The sequence below is a fragment of the Heterodontus francisci genome, chromosome 45 (genome assembly GCF_036365525.1).
Source record: "Heterodontus francisci isolate sHetFra1 chromosome 45, sHetFra1.hap1, whole genome shotgun sequence".
NCBI classification, from domain to species: Eukaryota; Metazoa; Chordata; class Chondrichthyes; order Heterodontiformes; family Heterodontidae; genus Heterodontus; species Heterodontus francisci.
Genome location: NC_090415.1, coordinates 8726239 through 8743771, shown reverse-complemented (window position 1 = coordinate 8743771; position 17533 = coordinate 8726239). Strand labels below are relative to the sequence as shown.

Below are 17533 nucleotides of genomic sequence, written 5' to 3'. Positions count from 1 at the left end.
CGGCACAGACTCGATTGGCTGAAGGGCCTGTTTCAGTGCTGTATCTCTAAACTAAACTAAACTGGTACCGGGTGCTGTGGTGTATTTGAATTTCCGGAAAGCATTCGATAAAGAGCTACATTAATGATTATAGCACAAGACAGGAGCTCATGTGGTATTGGGGGTAATGTATTAGCATGGATTGAGGATGGGTTGACACACAGAAGGCAGAGATTTTGGATTAATGGGTCTTTTTCAGGTTGGAAAGATTTAACTAGTGGAGTGCCACAAGGATCAGTCCTAGGCCCTCAATTATTTACTATCTATATTAATGACTTGGAGGAGGGGACAGATGTAATATATCCACATTTGATGACTATCCAAAAATAGGTGGGAGGACATGTTGTCATGACGACGTAAGGAATCTGCAAAGGATATAGATGGGTTGAGTCAGTGGGCAAAACCTTGGCAGATGAAGTTTAATGTAGGAAAGTGTGAGGTCATGTACTTTGACAGGAAGAATCAAAAGGCAGATGATTATTTAAATGGAGAGAGACTCCAAAAAAGTGCAGCACAGAGGGATCTGGGTTCTTGTCCTTGAAGCACAAAAGTTAGTATGCAGGTGCAGCAAGCAATTAAAAAGACAAATGGAATTTTGGCCTTTATTGCGAGGGGGTTGGAGTTTAAAAATAGGGTCGTCTTGTTACAACTGTACAGGGTGTTGGTGAGGCCGCACATGGAGTACTGTGTACAGTTTTCATCCCTGTATTTAAGAAAGGATATCCAAGCATTGGAGGCAGTTCAAAAGATATTCACTCAGCTTATACCTGAGATGAAGGGGTTGACTTATCAAGAACGGCTACACAGGTTAGCCCTTTATTCATTACAGTATAGAAGAATGAGGGGTGATCTTATTGAAAGGTATAAGATTCTGAGAGGGCTTGACAGGGTAGATGCTTCCACGAGTGGGGGAATCTCGAACTGGGGGACATAATTGCAGAATAAGGGGACACTCATTTTAAACTGAGATGCAAAGGAATTTCTTCTCTCAGAGTGTCGTGAGTGTCTGGAATTCCCTCCCCCAGAGAGTTGTGGAGGTGAGATTACTGAAAGTATTTAAAGAGGAGGTAGATGGATTTTTGAAATGTTGGGGATTTGAGGGTTATGAGGAGCTGGCATGAAAGAGGAGTTGAGGTCTGAGGCAGATCAGCCATGATTTTATTGAAATTCGGGGCAGGCTTGAGGGGCCGAATGGCCTGCTCTTTCTCCTATTTCTTATGTTCTTAGGTTCTGAAATAAATAACATAAGAAACAGGAGCAAGACTAGGCCTTTTGACCCCCCTGCCTGCTTTCCATTCATTAAAATTATGGCTGATCTGATTGTGGTCTTAACTTCAATTTCTTGGCTTCCCCCATAACCCTTTTTTCCATTGTAGATCAAAAATCTGTCAGGCAGATCAGAGAATGACAGCTATATAATGCATCCCATACTCAATTACAGTACATGAAACTGATGGACACAGGGCAAATTTCATTGACAAAGAGCAGTGGAGAATAAAAAGCACAATGAGAGCCACAGAATAAACAACAAATTCACATACAATACCAGAGACAGAGATATTGAATGAATCTCAGGCTCACTGTCAGTGCCAGTTACTGATGAAAAATGAATTTATCCGTACACATATTCAGTTTGAGAGACTGATTGGTACATAAGTATATTCATACTCACAGGGAGTAGCAGAAACTGACATACACCACATTAATCCCACCTCACACAGAGTACTGGAGCCTGAAATGATGAATTGGAACCAGATGTAATCACAAAATAGAAAATAAATGTTACTGAATAAAGTACACATTTACATATGTCAAACTCATTGAGTGATGGTGGTTTAATGCTGACCAAAGCTGCCTTCCAAGCTGTTGACCTCGGTTCCTTCCTGCAGGTCAGGTATCAATTCTAATACCATCCAGCTGCATTGATACCTTAATTGTTAATGCAATTTCAAGAATAAAATTGACAAAATACTCTCATCATCCATGTGCAGCTCCCATATAGCTCAGCTTCAGTTTTCTTTCAATGAGAACTTTGTTAACCAAAGCAGTCTTTAAACTGATAAATGAGTTCTCAGTCAGAAACAATGGCAAAGATCTTTGTTAAATAGAGCAAAAAAATAAAAAGGAGCCTGTAAGTTTCACCAGTTAAACTGAGCTCTGGGTAATGATTGAAACGACAATGATAGACTCACAGACCAGAAACTGACAAGGACAGAGTTCAAGCGACACGCAGATATATCTGAGGCTTCAAAATACAGATTAAGATGTTTCTCACATAAAAGAACGTAAGAACTAAGAGCAGGAGTAGGCAATTCAGCCCCTCAAACCTGCTCCGCCATTCAATACGATCATGGCTGATCTCATTTCGGCCTCAACTCCACTTTCCTGCCCGTTCTCCATAACCGTTCAACCCAATATTAATTGAAAATCTGACCATCCGCTCCTTAAATTTACTCAACGTCCCGTCATCCACCACACTCTGGGGTAGTGAATTCCACAGTCTCACGACCCTTTGAGAGAAGTATTTTCTCCTCATTTCTGTTTTAAATCTGCTACCCCTTATTCTGAAACTATGACCTCTCGTTCTAGATTGTCTCACAAGAGGAAACATCCTCTCTGTCTACTTTGTCAATCCCCTGAATCATCTTATATACCTCAGTTAGATTTCCCCTCATTCTTCTAAGCACTAAAGAGCAAAGGCCTAAACTGCTCAATCTTTCTTGATAAGACAAACCCCTCATCTCTGGAATCAGTCTAGTGAACCTCCTCTGAATTGCCTCCAATGCAACTACATCCCTCCTCAAGTAAGAGGACCAAAACTGTACTTAATACTCCAAGTGCTGTCTCACTAATACCTTGTACAGTTGCAGCAACACTTCCCCACTTCTATACTCTTTTCCTTTCGCAATGAATGCCAAAATTCCATTTGGGTTCCTTAATACCTGCTGCATCTGCATACCAGTTTTCTGCAATTCACGCACGAGAATGCCAACATGCCTCTGTTCCAAAGCACTCTGACGTTTCTCTCCATTTTGATTATAACTTGACTTTCTATTCTTCTGACCAAAATGGATAACCTCACACTTATCCACGTTAAACTCCATCTGCCACATTTTGGCCCATTCACTTCACCTATCCATATCCATTTGTAAATTTCTTATTTCTTTATTGCAACTTACTATCCAACCTGTTTTCATGTCATCAGCAAATTTGGCTATAGTGCCTTCTGTCCCTGCATCCAAGTCATTAATATAGATTGTAAATAGTTGGGTCCCAAGGACCGAACCCTGTGACACTCCACTAGTTATATCTTGCCAACCAGAAAAAGACCCATTTATACTGAACCTCTGTTTTCTGTTGGTTAGCCAATCCTCTATCCAAGCCCATAAATTGGCCCTAACCACATGTGATCTTTCCTTTTGTGCGGCACCTTATCCAATGCCTTCGTAAAGTCCAGATATACTACATCTACAGGATCCCCATTATCCACTTTGCTTGTTACATGTTCGAAGAACTCTAGCAAATTAGTCAAACACGATTTACCCTTCATAAAACCATGCTGACTCAGATGTATTGCGTTTTGACTTTCCAAATGACCTGTTATTACATTCTTAATAATGGATTCTAACAATTTCCCAATATAGATGGATGTGAAACTAACTGGTCTATAGTTTCCTACTTTCTGCCTTCCTCCCTTTTTGAAGAAGGGCGTTATATTTGCTTTTTCCAATCCACTGGAACCTTTCCTGCATCCAGGGAATTTTGAAATATTATAACCAATGGATCCACTATCTTGCTGCAACTTCCTTTAAGACCCCAGAATGAAGGCTATCATGACCTGGGGACTTGTCTACCTTCAGTCCTAATGGTTTGCCGAGTATCTTTTTCCTAGTGATGATGATTGTTTTAAGTTCCTCCCTTTCTATAAACTCTGCATTACCTGTAACAGACAGGAGCAGAAAAAAAACCTGCACTTACAATCAGATACAGACAAATTACAGGTTAGGGATTGAGAGATATAGAGTGAAACTTACATTTACATACCAGAACCTGAATGATACAGCAAAATAGACAAGAAAACAACACTCACCTGTGAGAGCAGAGTAAAATTATACAAACATACCAGAAACAGAGAAGCATGAAGCAACCCCCACACACACTGCAGAAACTGATAGGTAAAGACCAATACTGTAAGGCACAAAGGAATTAAAGGTTCAAAAGCACACTCACATTTCAGTGGCAGACAAATATCGAGTAAATCCCATACTCCCATAGCAGAAACTGACAAACACGAAGTGAAAACTACACACATACCAGAAACTGACAGGTACAGAACAGAATACATATTTAAATACCAGAAAATAAAACCAACATTCACACACCACAGAATGACAGGTACAGTGTAAACCCCACATCATACTCCAAAAACTGACAGATACAGACTAAATCAATGCTCCCGTACCAGAAACTGTCAGGTACAATGGCGATCATTGGACGATATTTAGTTTGTAGGGCAGGGAATTAATAAGTGACACAATGTTTGAACCGGTTGGTGAACGTGCTTGTTTGAGAACTCAAAGTTAACTTGGCTGAAATTTGAACAGTTGGTATTGAAATCTCTGCAGTAAATCGATTATTTCAGAGAGGCTGTCAGTGGATCTTAAAAGAGCCGTTGTGCTTGGTGCTTTATTTCTGTACATTGTGGAGATCTACAAGGAGCTGTTGTGCTTGGTCACTGCCTTTGTCCCTTTCGACATGGTGGGCTTGGCAAGCTCCCCAGGCAGCAACAGGCCCATCACAAAAGAGACGTGCAAACAAAAACCGGAAGGAGCAAATGATTGTGGCTGGTGCCATCTTCTGGCCGAAAGTGAGTCGTGCAACGAGAGAACCATTCATTTGTAACTATTTTAATTGGAGAGAAATAACAGAGTGTGGTGGAGACGCATTCAATAGAGCCCTTCCAAAGAGAATTGGATAATGATATGAAGAGTAAATCAAAATTACCAAGCACTGGAGAAAAGGCCGGGGAGTGGGACTAGGTCAGCTGCTCTGCAGAAACCTGGCCCAGACAGAATGGGCCGAATGTCCTCTTTCTGTGATGCAACCATTCAATGATTCTACCCTTCAATGGTAACATAAACGTGGTAATGAAAACAAAGTGCTGGATATACCCATCAGGACTAGCAATATCTGCGGAGAGAGCAACAGATTTAACGTTTCAGGTCTGTGATCTTACATCAGAGTATTTACAGTACTTTCTGTTTTTATTTCAGATTTCCAGCATCCGCAGTATTTTGTTTTTGATGAACATAAACTAAAAGTTTCAGATTAAAATGCTTGCAAAGCATTTGATTAATCAGAAGGCTATTGTGTGTAGTTGCTCTATAAATGAAGCCTGAGGGGCCTGTTTCCAGAAACAATCTTGTTATATTGGTGAGCAAAGCTGCTTTCCAAGCAGTTGAGTTAGTTTTGATTCCTGGCCATCACAATGACCATCTTTATTGCCCTGTTGAATGTCAGGCTTTAATTCTGGAACTTGAATTAAACTATCTAAAAATGTCAGAGCAATTGATAAAATTCTCATCATCCATGCAGTTCTCACATAAAATAGACCTGTGGTTTCTTTTTATGGCTACTATATATTGAAAAAGCCTTTAAAATAATCAGGTTACAGTCTCAAACAAATAGTAAACATACAGATATTTCCAGCACAGAAGGAAGCCATTGGGCCCATCGACTCCATGCCAGCTCTCCATAGATGAATCCAGTCACACTCATTTCCCCACACGATCCTTGTAGCTCTGCAAGTTTATTTCCTTCAGATGCCATCCCAATATCCTCTTGACGTCATTAACTGCCTCAGCTTCTTCCACCCTTGTGGTCAGTGAGTTCCAGGTCATTACCATTCAGTACATAAAAAGTTCTTTCTCGTATTCCATCGTGGCAGATGGAATTTAGTCCAGTCAAATGTGAGGTAATGCATTTTGCAGTATAAATATTGGCAAGTCACGCTGCAGCTGTACAGAACTTTAGTTAGGCCACACGTGCAATTCTGGTCGCCACACTACCAGTTGGCCGTGGAGGCTTTGGAGTGGTTACAGAAGAGGTTTACCAGGATGTAGCCTGGTCTGGAGGACATTAGCTATGAGTAGAGGTTGGATAAACTCGGATTGTTTTCACTGGAACGACGGAGGTAGAGGGGCGACATGATAGAGGTTGACAAAGTTATGAGTGGCATGGACAGAGTGGATAATCAGAAGATTTTTCCCCAGGGTGGAAGAGTCAATTTCCTGGGGACATAGGTTTAAGGTGAGAGGGGCAAAGTTTCGAGGGGATGTGCGAGGCAAGATCCTTACACAGACGGTTGTGAGTGCCTGGAACTTGTTGCCGGGGGAGGTGGTGGAAGCAGGTACCATAGAGACGTTTTAGAGGCAACTTGACAAATACATGAATAGGATGGGAATAGAGGGATACGGACCCCGGCAGTGCAGAAGGTTTTAGTTTAGGCAGGCATCAAGATCGGCGCAGGCTTGGAGGGCCGAATGGCCTGTTCTTGTGCTGTACTGTTCTTTGTTCTTGTTCAGCATGAAAGACCCAGCACATTCTTAAAAAGACATCTGAAGTCGGTGCTCTTCAGTGACAACCAGCTAAGAGAAACATTTCACAGACAAACGATTTGAAGCCACGCAGGCAGAGCTCAATGAATTAGTTGTCAATCGCGTTAACCACCCGACCACCTAGTCTGCCTGGGCCTAAATAGATGTGCGGTGGAATGATAGGTAGAGAATGAAAAAGTAACGGTCCAGTTCCAACAAAATGGAAGTAATTGAAGAGACAGTAACAGAGGGAGTCAGAAGGTCAGGGATGTCGGCAGATAGGTTTTTTGGCACATAACACAGAATATCTCTACTCCTCTTTTGTCCTCCACGAAAAGGGATCAATCTATAATCAGTGATGTAGAATTATTATGAAAATTGACCTGAAATGTGTCCGGTTGCAGGATACTGTGAATGAGGCTTTCAGCCGCTGGTTACAGACAGTATCATAAAAAGAAAAGAATAAAGCAGAATACATGGCGGATTACAAAAGCGAATCTGGAACAATCGGGGACAAAATGTGGAATAAAAAAAATAAAAAGTTTTTACAATGTTTTCTGCAAAACAATATGACCTATAAATGTAATATTCAACATTGAAGCCGCCCCCTTTTTTACAAATATATTGGCGGGCTTTTCAAATGTGAAATATCGTTGGGAGCCTGACCATTTCGCGCTCTTATTTTCCGCTCTCAACTCACTGTCTTCTTGTGATTGGTGAATTGAGCAGCTCTCTGATTGGTAACATGTACAGCACAATGACACCGAGTGCTGACTGACCAATCAGCAGTGTCCCCAACACCATTCCTCCAGAAGGTACAAGGAGGAGGAATGTGGGCGGATCTCAGCATTCTTCGTGAAAGTGTTTGTGAGATTGTGGCAATGTCTGGAAGAGGGAAGACCGGTGGGAAATCTCGGGCCAAACCCAAGTCTCGCTCCTCCCGGGCTGGATTGCAGTTCCCGGTCGGCCGTGTTCACCGCCACCTCAGAAAGGGGAACTATGCTGAGCGAGTGGGTGCCGGAGCCCCGGTCTATCTGGCTGCTGTGCTCGAGTATCTGACAGCTGAAATCCTCGAGCTGGCCGGCAACGCGGCCCGGGACAACAAGAAGAGCCGCATCATCCCCAGACACCTGCAGCTGGCCGTCCGCAACGACGAGGAGCTAAACAAGCTGTTGGGAGGGGTGACCATCGCTCAGGGCGGGGTGCTGCCTAATATCCAGGCCGTGCTGCTGCCCAAGAAAACCAGCGCTCCGAGCACGAAGGGCAAGTGAAGCGGCCTGACTTGAATCTGTGAACCCAAAGGCTCTTTTCAGAGCCACCCACTTTATCTGTGAAAGGGCTGGTTACTGTCTGAAAGACTGTAATATTGTACTGTTATCGTTGTTTTGTGTTGGAATGAAGTGTACTGGATTTTGGCATTTAGTTGCTCATCAGATGAAATGCATTCTAATTCCCTCAGACCCTATTGGAAAGGCACTTTTACCATTCTACCCTTTTTGTACCACAAACATTTGTTCAGTCCTAAAACGATCGCCGATCTATTAAAATGCGCTGTGCACATTGGGATCGCTACTCTAGATCTTACAACTGACACGTCATGAAATCTCCAGCTGCCGGATGCAGACAAAAGTATTTATGTCTCCCGGCTTTGAGTATATAAGTGGTCAAAACCTTCTAAGACGTTTATGTGCTGGAATGAACATGAGATCACAACTTTCTTTTGTCGATTTGGTGGCTCTTAAAAGAGCCGTTGTGGTATTTGATGCCGAACTCAGTTCCGGGCAGGGTCAGTTTAGGCTCGCTCCCCGCGGATGCGGCGTGCCAGCTGGATGTCTTTGGGCATGATGGTGACTCGCTTGGCGTGGATGGCGCACAGGTTGGTGTCCTCAAAGAGCCCCACCAGGTAAGCCTCGCTGGCCTCCTGCAGGGCCATGACGGCAGAGCTCTGGAAGCGCAGGTCTGTCTTGAAGTCCTGTGCGATCTCCCGCACCAGGCGCTGGAAGGGCAGTTTGCGGATGAGCAGCTCGGTGGATTTCTGGTAGCGGCGGATCTCCCTCAGAGCCACAGTGCCGGGTCTGTAACGGTGAGGCTTCTTCACTCCGCCCGTGGCTGGAGCGCTCTTGCGGGCCGCTTTGGTAGCCAGCTGCTTGCGGGGAGCTTTCCCTCCGGTCGATTTGCGCGCTGTCTGCTTGGTTCTCGCCATTATCTACGGAGTCCTTACACAATGTCGGCTTTAATGGTGAAGCTGCTCAGGGACTGCCTATTTAAGACAGTCGAAGGACCGCCCTAATGTTGTGATTGGATGAAACCCCGTCCATCATCCAATTTGAAACGATGGAAAAGAGCGGTGGGAATTGCTGCTCCCTGATTGGTTGAACTGCAACTGAAATTTCATCAATTTCAAAAAGCCCGCCAATTTCAAATTAGCAAACTACTCAAAGATTAAATAAAACCTAATTCGGCGGGAACAATTATAAAATCTCACTGCTTGGAGCTTCATCTTTCGGCCCTCGATTCCACCTCCGTTTCTTCCAACACGGTTTGAATTGGGGTTCATTCCTTGTTGGGTCTCAGGCGGGAATAAAGCTCCGGTCATTGCTTACTCGAACGGGAATAAATCCATCATCTTCACCGGCAGTTCAGGTCGTCAATGGACATTATCAAATGCAACCGTTTAATTCATGACGCGATAACGAAACATAGAGTCATGGATTTAAACAGCACAGAAACAGGCCCTTCGGCCCACCGAGTCTGTGCCGTCCAACAAACACCCATTTATACTGATCCTCCATTCATCCCATATTCCCTACGGCATCCCCACCATTCTCCTAACATCTACCTACACTAGGGGCAATTGACCTATAAACCTGCAAGTATTTCTTCAAGCATCTAACTATTCTAATCCCATTTTCCAGCACTTGGCATGTATTCTTGTATGCGATGGCGTTTCAAGTGCTCATCTAAATACCTCTTAAATGTTCTGAGGGTTCCTGCCTCTGCCACCTATTCAGGCAGTGTGTTCCAGATTCGAACCACATGATGAGTGTTTTTTCCCCCCTCACATCTCCATTAAACCTCCTGCCCCTTGCCGACTGATCGATCCGTTCGCTGAGGGAAAACAAAAAGTTTCCTCCTGTCTAACCTATCAATGACCTTCATAATTTTGGATCCCTCAATCATGTCCCCCCTCAGCCTTCTCTTTTCTGAAAATAATTGAAAGTTTATGGCACAGAAAGAAGCCACTTGGACCATCGTGTCTGTGCCAGCCGGAAAGCTCTCCACCCATTCTAATCCCACCTGCTACCATTTGGTCTGTAATCCTGTAGAATATGCACTTGAGGTGCATATCCAGACTTCTTTTGAATGATTTGAAGATTTCTGCCTCAACTACCCTTTCAGGCATTGAGTTCCAGACCCCCACCATCCTGTAGATGAGAGGGAAAAAAACCTTGTCCTCATCTTCCCTCTAATCATTCCACCAAACGCTTTAAGTCTTTGACCCCTAGTCAGTGACCTCTGTATTAAGGTAAATTGGCCCTTCACCTACACTCTATCCAGGCCTCTCAAAATGTTATCCAATTCAATCAGATCTCTCCTCAGCATTCTCTGTGCCACAGAAAACAACCACGGCCTATTCAGTCTTTCCTCATAGCTGCATTTTTTTCCAGTCCCGGCAACATCCGGTTGAACTGCAACTGAAATTGAATCAATTTCAAAAAGCCCGCCATTTTCACATTGTAAACGACGCAAAGATGAAAGAAAACCTAATTTGGCGGAAGCGATTATAAAATCTCATTGCTTTTAGCGTCATTTTTTTCCGCCCTCGATCCCCCTCTGTGTCTTCCAACACGGTTTGAATAGGGGTTCATTCCCTGTTCGGTCTCTGGCGGGAATAAAGCTCCGGCCATTTCTTCCTCTAACGGGAGTAAATCCTTTTCTACATCTTTACCGGCAGTTCAGGTCGGCAATGGACATTATCAACTGCAACCTTTTAATTCATGACGCGGTTATTAAACATGGAACAGAAGAAGACAGTGAAAAAATGTGCGAGACGTAAAGTGACTATAAGAGAATGCAATACTGATCTGATAAAGTCCACATAACATTGGATGAGCTCCAACAATTTCACATCCCAAGACATCCCCGCTGCAGTTTCAAGGTCACTTATCTCAATGTGAGGTTTTGGGTGGCTCTTATAAGAGCCTTTTGTTTTTGGTAGACAGGGTCGATTTGCTTAGCCGCCGAATCCATAGAGAGTGCGGCCCTGGCGTTTCAGAGCGTACACCACATCCATGGCGGTGACCGTCTTGCGCTTGGCGTGCTCAGTGTAGGTGACCGCATCTCTGATCACATTCTCCAGGAAAACCTTCAGCACCCCGCGGGTCTCCTCATAGATCAAACCCGAGATGCGCTTCACTCCGCCACGGCGAGCCAGGCGGCGAATTGCTGGCTTGGTGATGCCCTGGATGTTATCACGAAGCACTTTGCGGTGCCGCTTTGCTCCGCCTTTGCCCAGTCCTTTGCCTCCTTTACCTCTTCCTGTCATGATGCTTCTTTAGACAAACCGATTCTGAATGAAAAACGAGCAGCTTCTGCTGCCTTTTTATACAGCCTGCCCCGACCTGACTGAGAAAGAGTCAGAGAGCCAGAGGCGGGTCTGAAGGAAACTGAGTGACAGACAGAGCAGAGAAATGTCTTTGATCCTCTTGCTCCGCCTCCCACTTGCTCGAACCGCCAATTCAAGAAAAAACAGTTCTCGACATGAGAGCTCAGCATAAAACCTGGAGATTCGGCATTGATAGTCACTGATAACAAAAACCGGCGGTCTAAATACGGATCTGTAACAAATAAAAGTTCGTAATACACCCGCCTAAGTGCAGTGCTTCCGATCACAAGTCAACCTGTTTCGGCACACCTCTCCTCCCAGACGGATTGAGCAGTTTACTGAAACCTAACCCCAGCTGAATTATACAAAATCATGTATTGGAGTTTGAGATGTGACGCGGGGTATCTCGCCCGTGTTACTGTGTTACAGGCTGTCGCCCTGAAACGAGCATGAACTGAGACTTCACCGAACATATACCCGGGTACAGTGAGGCCCGGACATCCCTGATTTGTTGCAGAGAGTGAGGAAGGGCTGGGTTGAGAGTCACCAGGGAACCTGGATTTACTTCAAATCATTTCTAGGTGAAATGTGTACACGACTGCGGGACAGGGATCATTTGATCGGGGATCAGCTCTTTCCTGAGAGACGTGGGTGGCTCTGAAAAGAGCCTTTGGGTTCAGATGTCTACAAGTTTCCCGTGCTGTTTCACTTCTTTCCAGGGGCTGCTTTCTGAGCCTTTGCTGCTTTCGGCTTCTTCCCGCCCCTTGATGATTGGACTTTCTTGGGCGGCTTTCCGCCCGTGGCCCTCTTGGCTTTATTAGCATTCTTCGCTGGAGATTTTTTTGGAAGCGTTGCTTTCTTTACCGCCTTCTTTGGCGTTGCTGTCTTCTTGCTGGTCACTTTCTTGGCTGCTGTCTTCTTGGTGCTCACTTTCTTGGCTGCTGTCTTCTTGCTGCTCACTTTCTTGGCGACTATTTTCTTCCCTGGGGATTTCTTGGCTGTTTTCTTTGTGATCTGTTTCTTGGCAGCTGTTTTCTTCACTAAAGATCTCTTGGCTGCTCCTGTCTTAATCTTCTTCACCACATTTCCCTTCTTTTCCTGTTTCGCGATTTTGAAGGTGCCGGAGGCCCCCGTGCCCTTCGTCTGCACCAGGAAGTCTTTCGCCACAAGCCGCTTGATACTTTGCTTGATTGGGAACTTGCTCTTCTCCACATCGACACCTTTAACACGCAGAGCCTTCTTTATTGCCTGCAGTGACATCCCACCGCGGACACTGCATTCCGCCACAGTCTTGAGGATCAGCTCGCCCAACTTGGGACCGCCTGACCCCTTCCGGGGAGCCGCCTTCTTCTTCTTGGGAGTCTTGACTTGAGCGGCGGCGGCTGGAGGAGCCGTTTCGGCGGCTGCAGTATCGGTCATGTCCAGGACTCTGCACAAAGTCTCTCTGTCAGTCAGAACTGGGTGAGAAATGAAGCTGGTGGTGGCGGCACTGAGCAACTTAAAGGCAGCGAGCGGACGGGGCGGAGACAACCTGCTGTCAGCTCCCGGCTCCTGCTGCCTCTCTGTGTTTCTCTCTGGTCCTAAACTCTCCAATTCCACTGAAATTCGGGTATTCCAGAGTCCCAGGCTAGATCCTTCCTGTCTCTGACATCAGAATGTTTGCTGTCACAAAGGTTTCGCTTGAAGTAAAGACTCCATTTTCGACTGAAACCCGTTTCATTGCTGCACTGATGACTCTCTCTCAGCCGATCGCTGACATGTTCCATACTTTTCGATTAAAATCTTGAAATCAACAAACAAACAACACTGAATTCCCACTTTGAGGATTAGAAGGGGAGCAAAGTGCTTCTTTAACTGGAAAATCTTGTTATTTTACACAAGAGGGACTCGGAAATCCGGCGATGAGACCAGACCCACAAACACAGTGGCATTAGACTAACGCGCCCGCCCCTTTAATACACTCTCTTACACAATATTCACATCCACACAATCTCAGGCCGAACTGTTCGTTAAATTTAGCGTTTCCAGGACAGGATTTCCCCTCCGCTCGGCCTGTGCTGCGGATTCACGGTGGGTATTTGTATTTTCTAGACTCAGTGAGTGTTAAACACTCTGAGACCAGATTCGGCGGAAAGAGCCCATCACAGCTTTGAATGTGTTCAAACCAATGTCGGCTTTGATGTTATTATAGTGATCGCACACATAAACATGTTTCCTGACGGTGAAAATACAAATTATCGACTGTCTCTTCCTATAGTCTATCCATATTTTCTTGTTGTCCTAGCCATCCCATTGTCAACAAGGAGAGATGTCCAGTTACAGAATAATCCCACATTCAGACGCTGTGATTTTTTTTTTTGTTCCAGGCAGTGACAGGCTGGTTCTGTCCGTCCTTCCATTCAGGACTGAAGACAGATAAATGCACCGTCAGATCAGAACGTACCGAGCGGAGAAGTGACAGTGACCGTCTCACCCGCAGCACCGGAGGAGAGTTCACTGTTCCAGTGTTGCACGTCTGTTCAGCGTGTCCATAACTCGCTCAATAACACCTTTTCCCTTTCATATACCAAAACAGAGGGACCAAGAGAGGCAGAGATAAAGAGAGAGAGGTGGGAAAGGGTAGAGAGAGTGGTGGTGAGAGAAGTAGAGAGACAGACTGTATCAGACTTAGAATTTCCAACTGTGTGTCCATATCACACTGAACAACAGTATTTCACCTTCACCTGTATCATCAGAGAGAGAGAGAGACTATCAGTACTACAATAGAATGCATACACATAACACTCACTAACGGTATCGCCAACATAGATACAGCGCCAAAGGCAAAGGGAGAGACACCGTATCAATAACGAGAAAAAAACAGAGAGAGAGAGAGAAAGATCAGGATTGGGTGAGGGGCTTGGGGGATTTTGAGATAGAGAGAAATAAAATCACTTCGAATCATAGAAACATTGGAAGTCTATGTCACAGAAAGAAGCCATTTGGCCCATCGTATCTGTGCCAGCCAAATGATATCCACCCATTCTAATCCCACCTGCCAACATTTTGATCCCGAACCCTGCAGATTACGGCACTTGAGATGCATACCCAGACTTCTTTTGAATGAGTTGAAGGTTTCTGCCTCAACTACCAGCATTTATTGCACATCCCGAATTGCCCTTGAGAAGGTTGTGGTGAGATGGCTTCTTGAGCTGCTGCAGTCCATATGAGGTCGGTACACCCACAGTGCTGTTAGGAAGGGAGTTCCGTGATTTTGACACAGTGACAGTGAAGGAACGACAGTATAGATCTAAGTCAGGATGGTGTGTGACTTGGAGGGGAACTTGCAGGTGGTGGTGTTCCCATGCATCTGCTGCCCTTGTGCTTCAAGTTGGTAGAGGTCGCGGGTTTGGAAGCTGCTGTCTAAAGAGCCTTGGTGCGTTGCTGCAGTGCATCTTGTAGATGGTACACAGAGCTGCTGCTGTGAGTCGGTGGTGGAGGGAGTGAATGTTTGTGCATGGGGTGGCAATCAAGTGGGCAGCTTTGTGCTGGATGGTGTTGAGCTTCTTGAGAGTTTTTGGAGCTGCAGGCATCCAGGCAAGTGGAGAGTATTCCATCACACTCCTGACTCCCGCATTGTAAATGGTGGGCAGGCTTTGGGGCGTAAGCAGGTTATTTGCTCGTCGCAGGATTCCTATCCTCTGACCCGCTCTTGTAGCCACGGTATTTATATGGCTACTCCAGTTCAGTTTCTGGTCAATGGTAGAGCCCAGGATATTGACAGTCGGGAGTCCAGCGATGCTAATGCCATTGAATGTAAAGAAGAGATGGTTAGATTCCCTCTTGTTGGAGATGGTAGTTGCCTGGCACTTGTGTGGCGTGAATGTTACTTGCCACTTATCAGCACAAGCCTGGATATTGTCCAGGTTTTGCTACATTGCTACACAGACTGTCAGTAGCTGAGGAGTCACGAATCGTGCTGAACATTGTGCAATCTTCAGTGAACATCCCAACTTCTGACCTTATGATTGAAGGAAGTTCATTGATGAAGCAGCTGAAGATAGTTAGGCCTCGGACACTACACTGATGAACTCCTGCAGTGATGTCCTGGAGCTGAGATGATTGACCTCGAACAACCACAACCATCTTCCTTTGCACTAGGTATGACTCCAACCAGCAGAGAGTTTTCCCACTGATTCCCATTGACCTCAGTTTTGCTCGGGTTCCTTGATGCCATAGTCGGTCACATGTTGCCTTGATGTCAAGGGCAGTCAGTTTCTCCTCACTTCTTGAGGTCAAAGCTTTTATCCATGTTTGAACCAAGGCTCACATGGCCAAGCCATCTCAAGCGCCGCTGGCTCAGTAGGGTGTATATGCTGGGGATGTTGGCCGCCTTGAGGACTTCTCTATTGGAGATACGGTCCTGCCACCTAATGTCAAGGATTCTCCGGAGACAGCGAAGATGGAATGAATTGTGATGTCGCTCTCGGCAGACATGCATTGTCTGGGCCTCACTGCTGTAGAGCAAGTTACTGAGGACACAGGCTTGATACACTCGGACTTTTCTGTTCCGTTTCAGTGCGCCATTTTACCACACTCTTGTGGCCATTCTGGACATAGCAGTGGAAGCCTTTCCCATGTGTTTGTTGATTTCTGCATCGAGAGACAGGTTGCTGGTGATAGTTGAGCCCAGATAGGTGAACTCATGAATCACTTCCAGAGTGTGGTCGCCGATATTGATAGATGGAACATTTCTGACGTCCTGTCCCAAGATGTATGTTTTCTTGAGGCTGATGGTAGGCCAAATTCATTGCAGGCAGGCACAATCCTGTCGATGAGACTCTGCAGATACTCTTCAGTGTGAGATATTAATGCATCATTGTCATCAAAGAGGAGTTCCCTGATGAGGACTTTCCATGCTTTGGTCTTCACTCTTAGACGGGCAAGGTTGAACAACCTGCCACCTGATCTTGTGTGGAGGAAAATTGCTTCTTCTGAAGACTTGAACGCATGTGAGAGCAGCAAGGAGAAGAAGATACCAAACAGTGTAAGTGCGAGAACACAGCGCTGTTTCACGCCACTCAGGATAGGAAAGGGGTCTGATGAGGCACCGCTATGCTGAATTGTGCCTTTCATATTGTCATGGAATGAGGTGATGATACTTAGTAGCTTTGTTTGACATCCGATCTTTTCCAGTAGTCTGAAGAGACCACGTCTGCTGACGAGGTCAAGGGCTTTGGTGAGATTAATGAAAGCAACGTAGAGGGGCATCTGTTGTTCCCAGCATTTCTCCTGTAGCTGGTGAAGGGAGAACAGCATGTCAATGGTGGATCTCTCTGCTCGAAACTGTGCCTCAGGGTATACACGCTCAGTCACCTTCTGGAGCCTGCTTAAAGTGACTCGAGTGAAGACTTTTTCCACTATGCTGAGCAGGGAGATTCCACGGTAGTTGTTGCAGTCACTTTGGTCACCCTTGTTCTTATAGAGGGTGATGATATTGGCATCGCGCATGTCCTGTGGTACTGCTCCCTCATCCCAGCACAAGCAAAGCAGTTCGTGCAGAGCTGAAAGTATAGCAGACTTGGCACTCTTGAAAATTTCAGGGGTAATACCATCCTTCCCAGGGGCTTTTCTGCTGGTTAGAGAATCAATGGCATCACTGAGTTCCCATTTTGTTGGCTGTACGTCCAGCTCATCCATGACTGGCAGAGACTGGGCTGCATTGTGAGCGGTCTCAGTGACAACATTTTCCCTGGAGTACAGTTCTAGGTAGTGCTCCACCCAGCGGTTCATTTGCTTGCATTGGTCAGTGATTGTGTCCCCTGATTTAGATTTGAGGGGGGCGTCTTCTTGATCGTTGGCCCAAAAGCTCTCTTAATGACATCATGCATTCCTCTGATGTTTCCGGTGTCAGAGGCCAGCTGAATATGACTGCATAGATGTTGCCAGTAGTCATTTGCGCAGCGCCTGTCTGTTCTTTGTGCAGTGCTTCTGGCTGCTTTAAGTGTTACAGATGTTAACTCGCTGGGGGCTTTCTTGTAGTTCAGCAGTGCAATGAGCTTAGTGGCTATGACAGGTTCCAGCTCATCAAAGTGAGATTGAAACCAGTCTGCATTTTTCTTCACACGTTTGCCATAGGTGGTCATTGCTGAGTCATATATGGCATCTCTGATGTGGGCCCAAATCGACTCTGCATCCCCTGTAGGAGTGTTTTGAAGGGCTTTTTCAAGTGAATTTAGAAACTTATGTAACAGCTATGGAAGAGAAATTCTGCTAGTGTTGATACGCAGGCAGCCCATTTGCTTGGAGTGAT

General features: G+C 45.4%; 1 protein-coding gene across 1 annotated transcript; it reads right to left on the bottom strand.

The window, feature by feature from the left end:
• Positions 1–11946: 11946 nt before the first annotated feature.
• On the bottom strand, positions 11947–12501 carry LOC137356281 (histone H1-like). The gene is made up of 2 exons (XM_068022152.1): positions 12363–12501; positions 11947–12200 (listed from the first exon to the last, which is right to left on the bottom strand). Exons 1-2 carry the CDS (start codon positions 12499–12501, stop codon positions 11947–11949), a joined length of 393 nt encoding a protein of 130 aa, XP_067878253.1.
• Between the last annotated feature and the right edge of the window lie 5032 nt (positions 12502–17533).

What these genes read in the sequence shown, in the direction of transcription:
- LOC137356281 (XM_068022152.1), bottom strand. Translation starts at nt 12,501, where the DNA reads ATGTCACTGCAGGCAATAAAGAAGGCTCTGCGTGTTAAAGGTGTCGAT. An exon ending in GAAGGGCACGGGGGCCTCCG is followed by an intron (nt 12,201 to 12,362) that starts GCACCTTCAAAA and finishes TCGCCAAGAAAG; the next exon opens with TGAGCAGCAAGAAGACAGCA.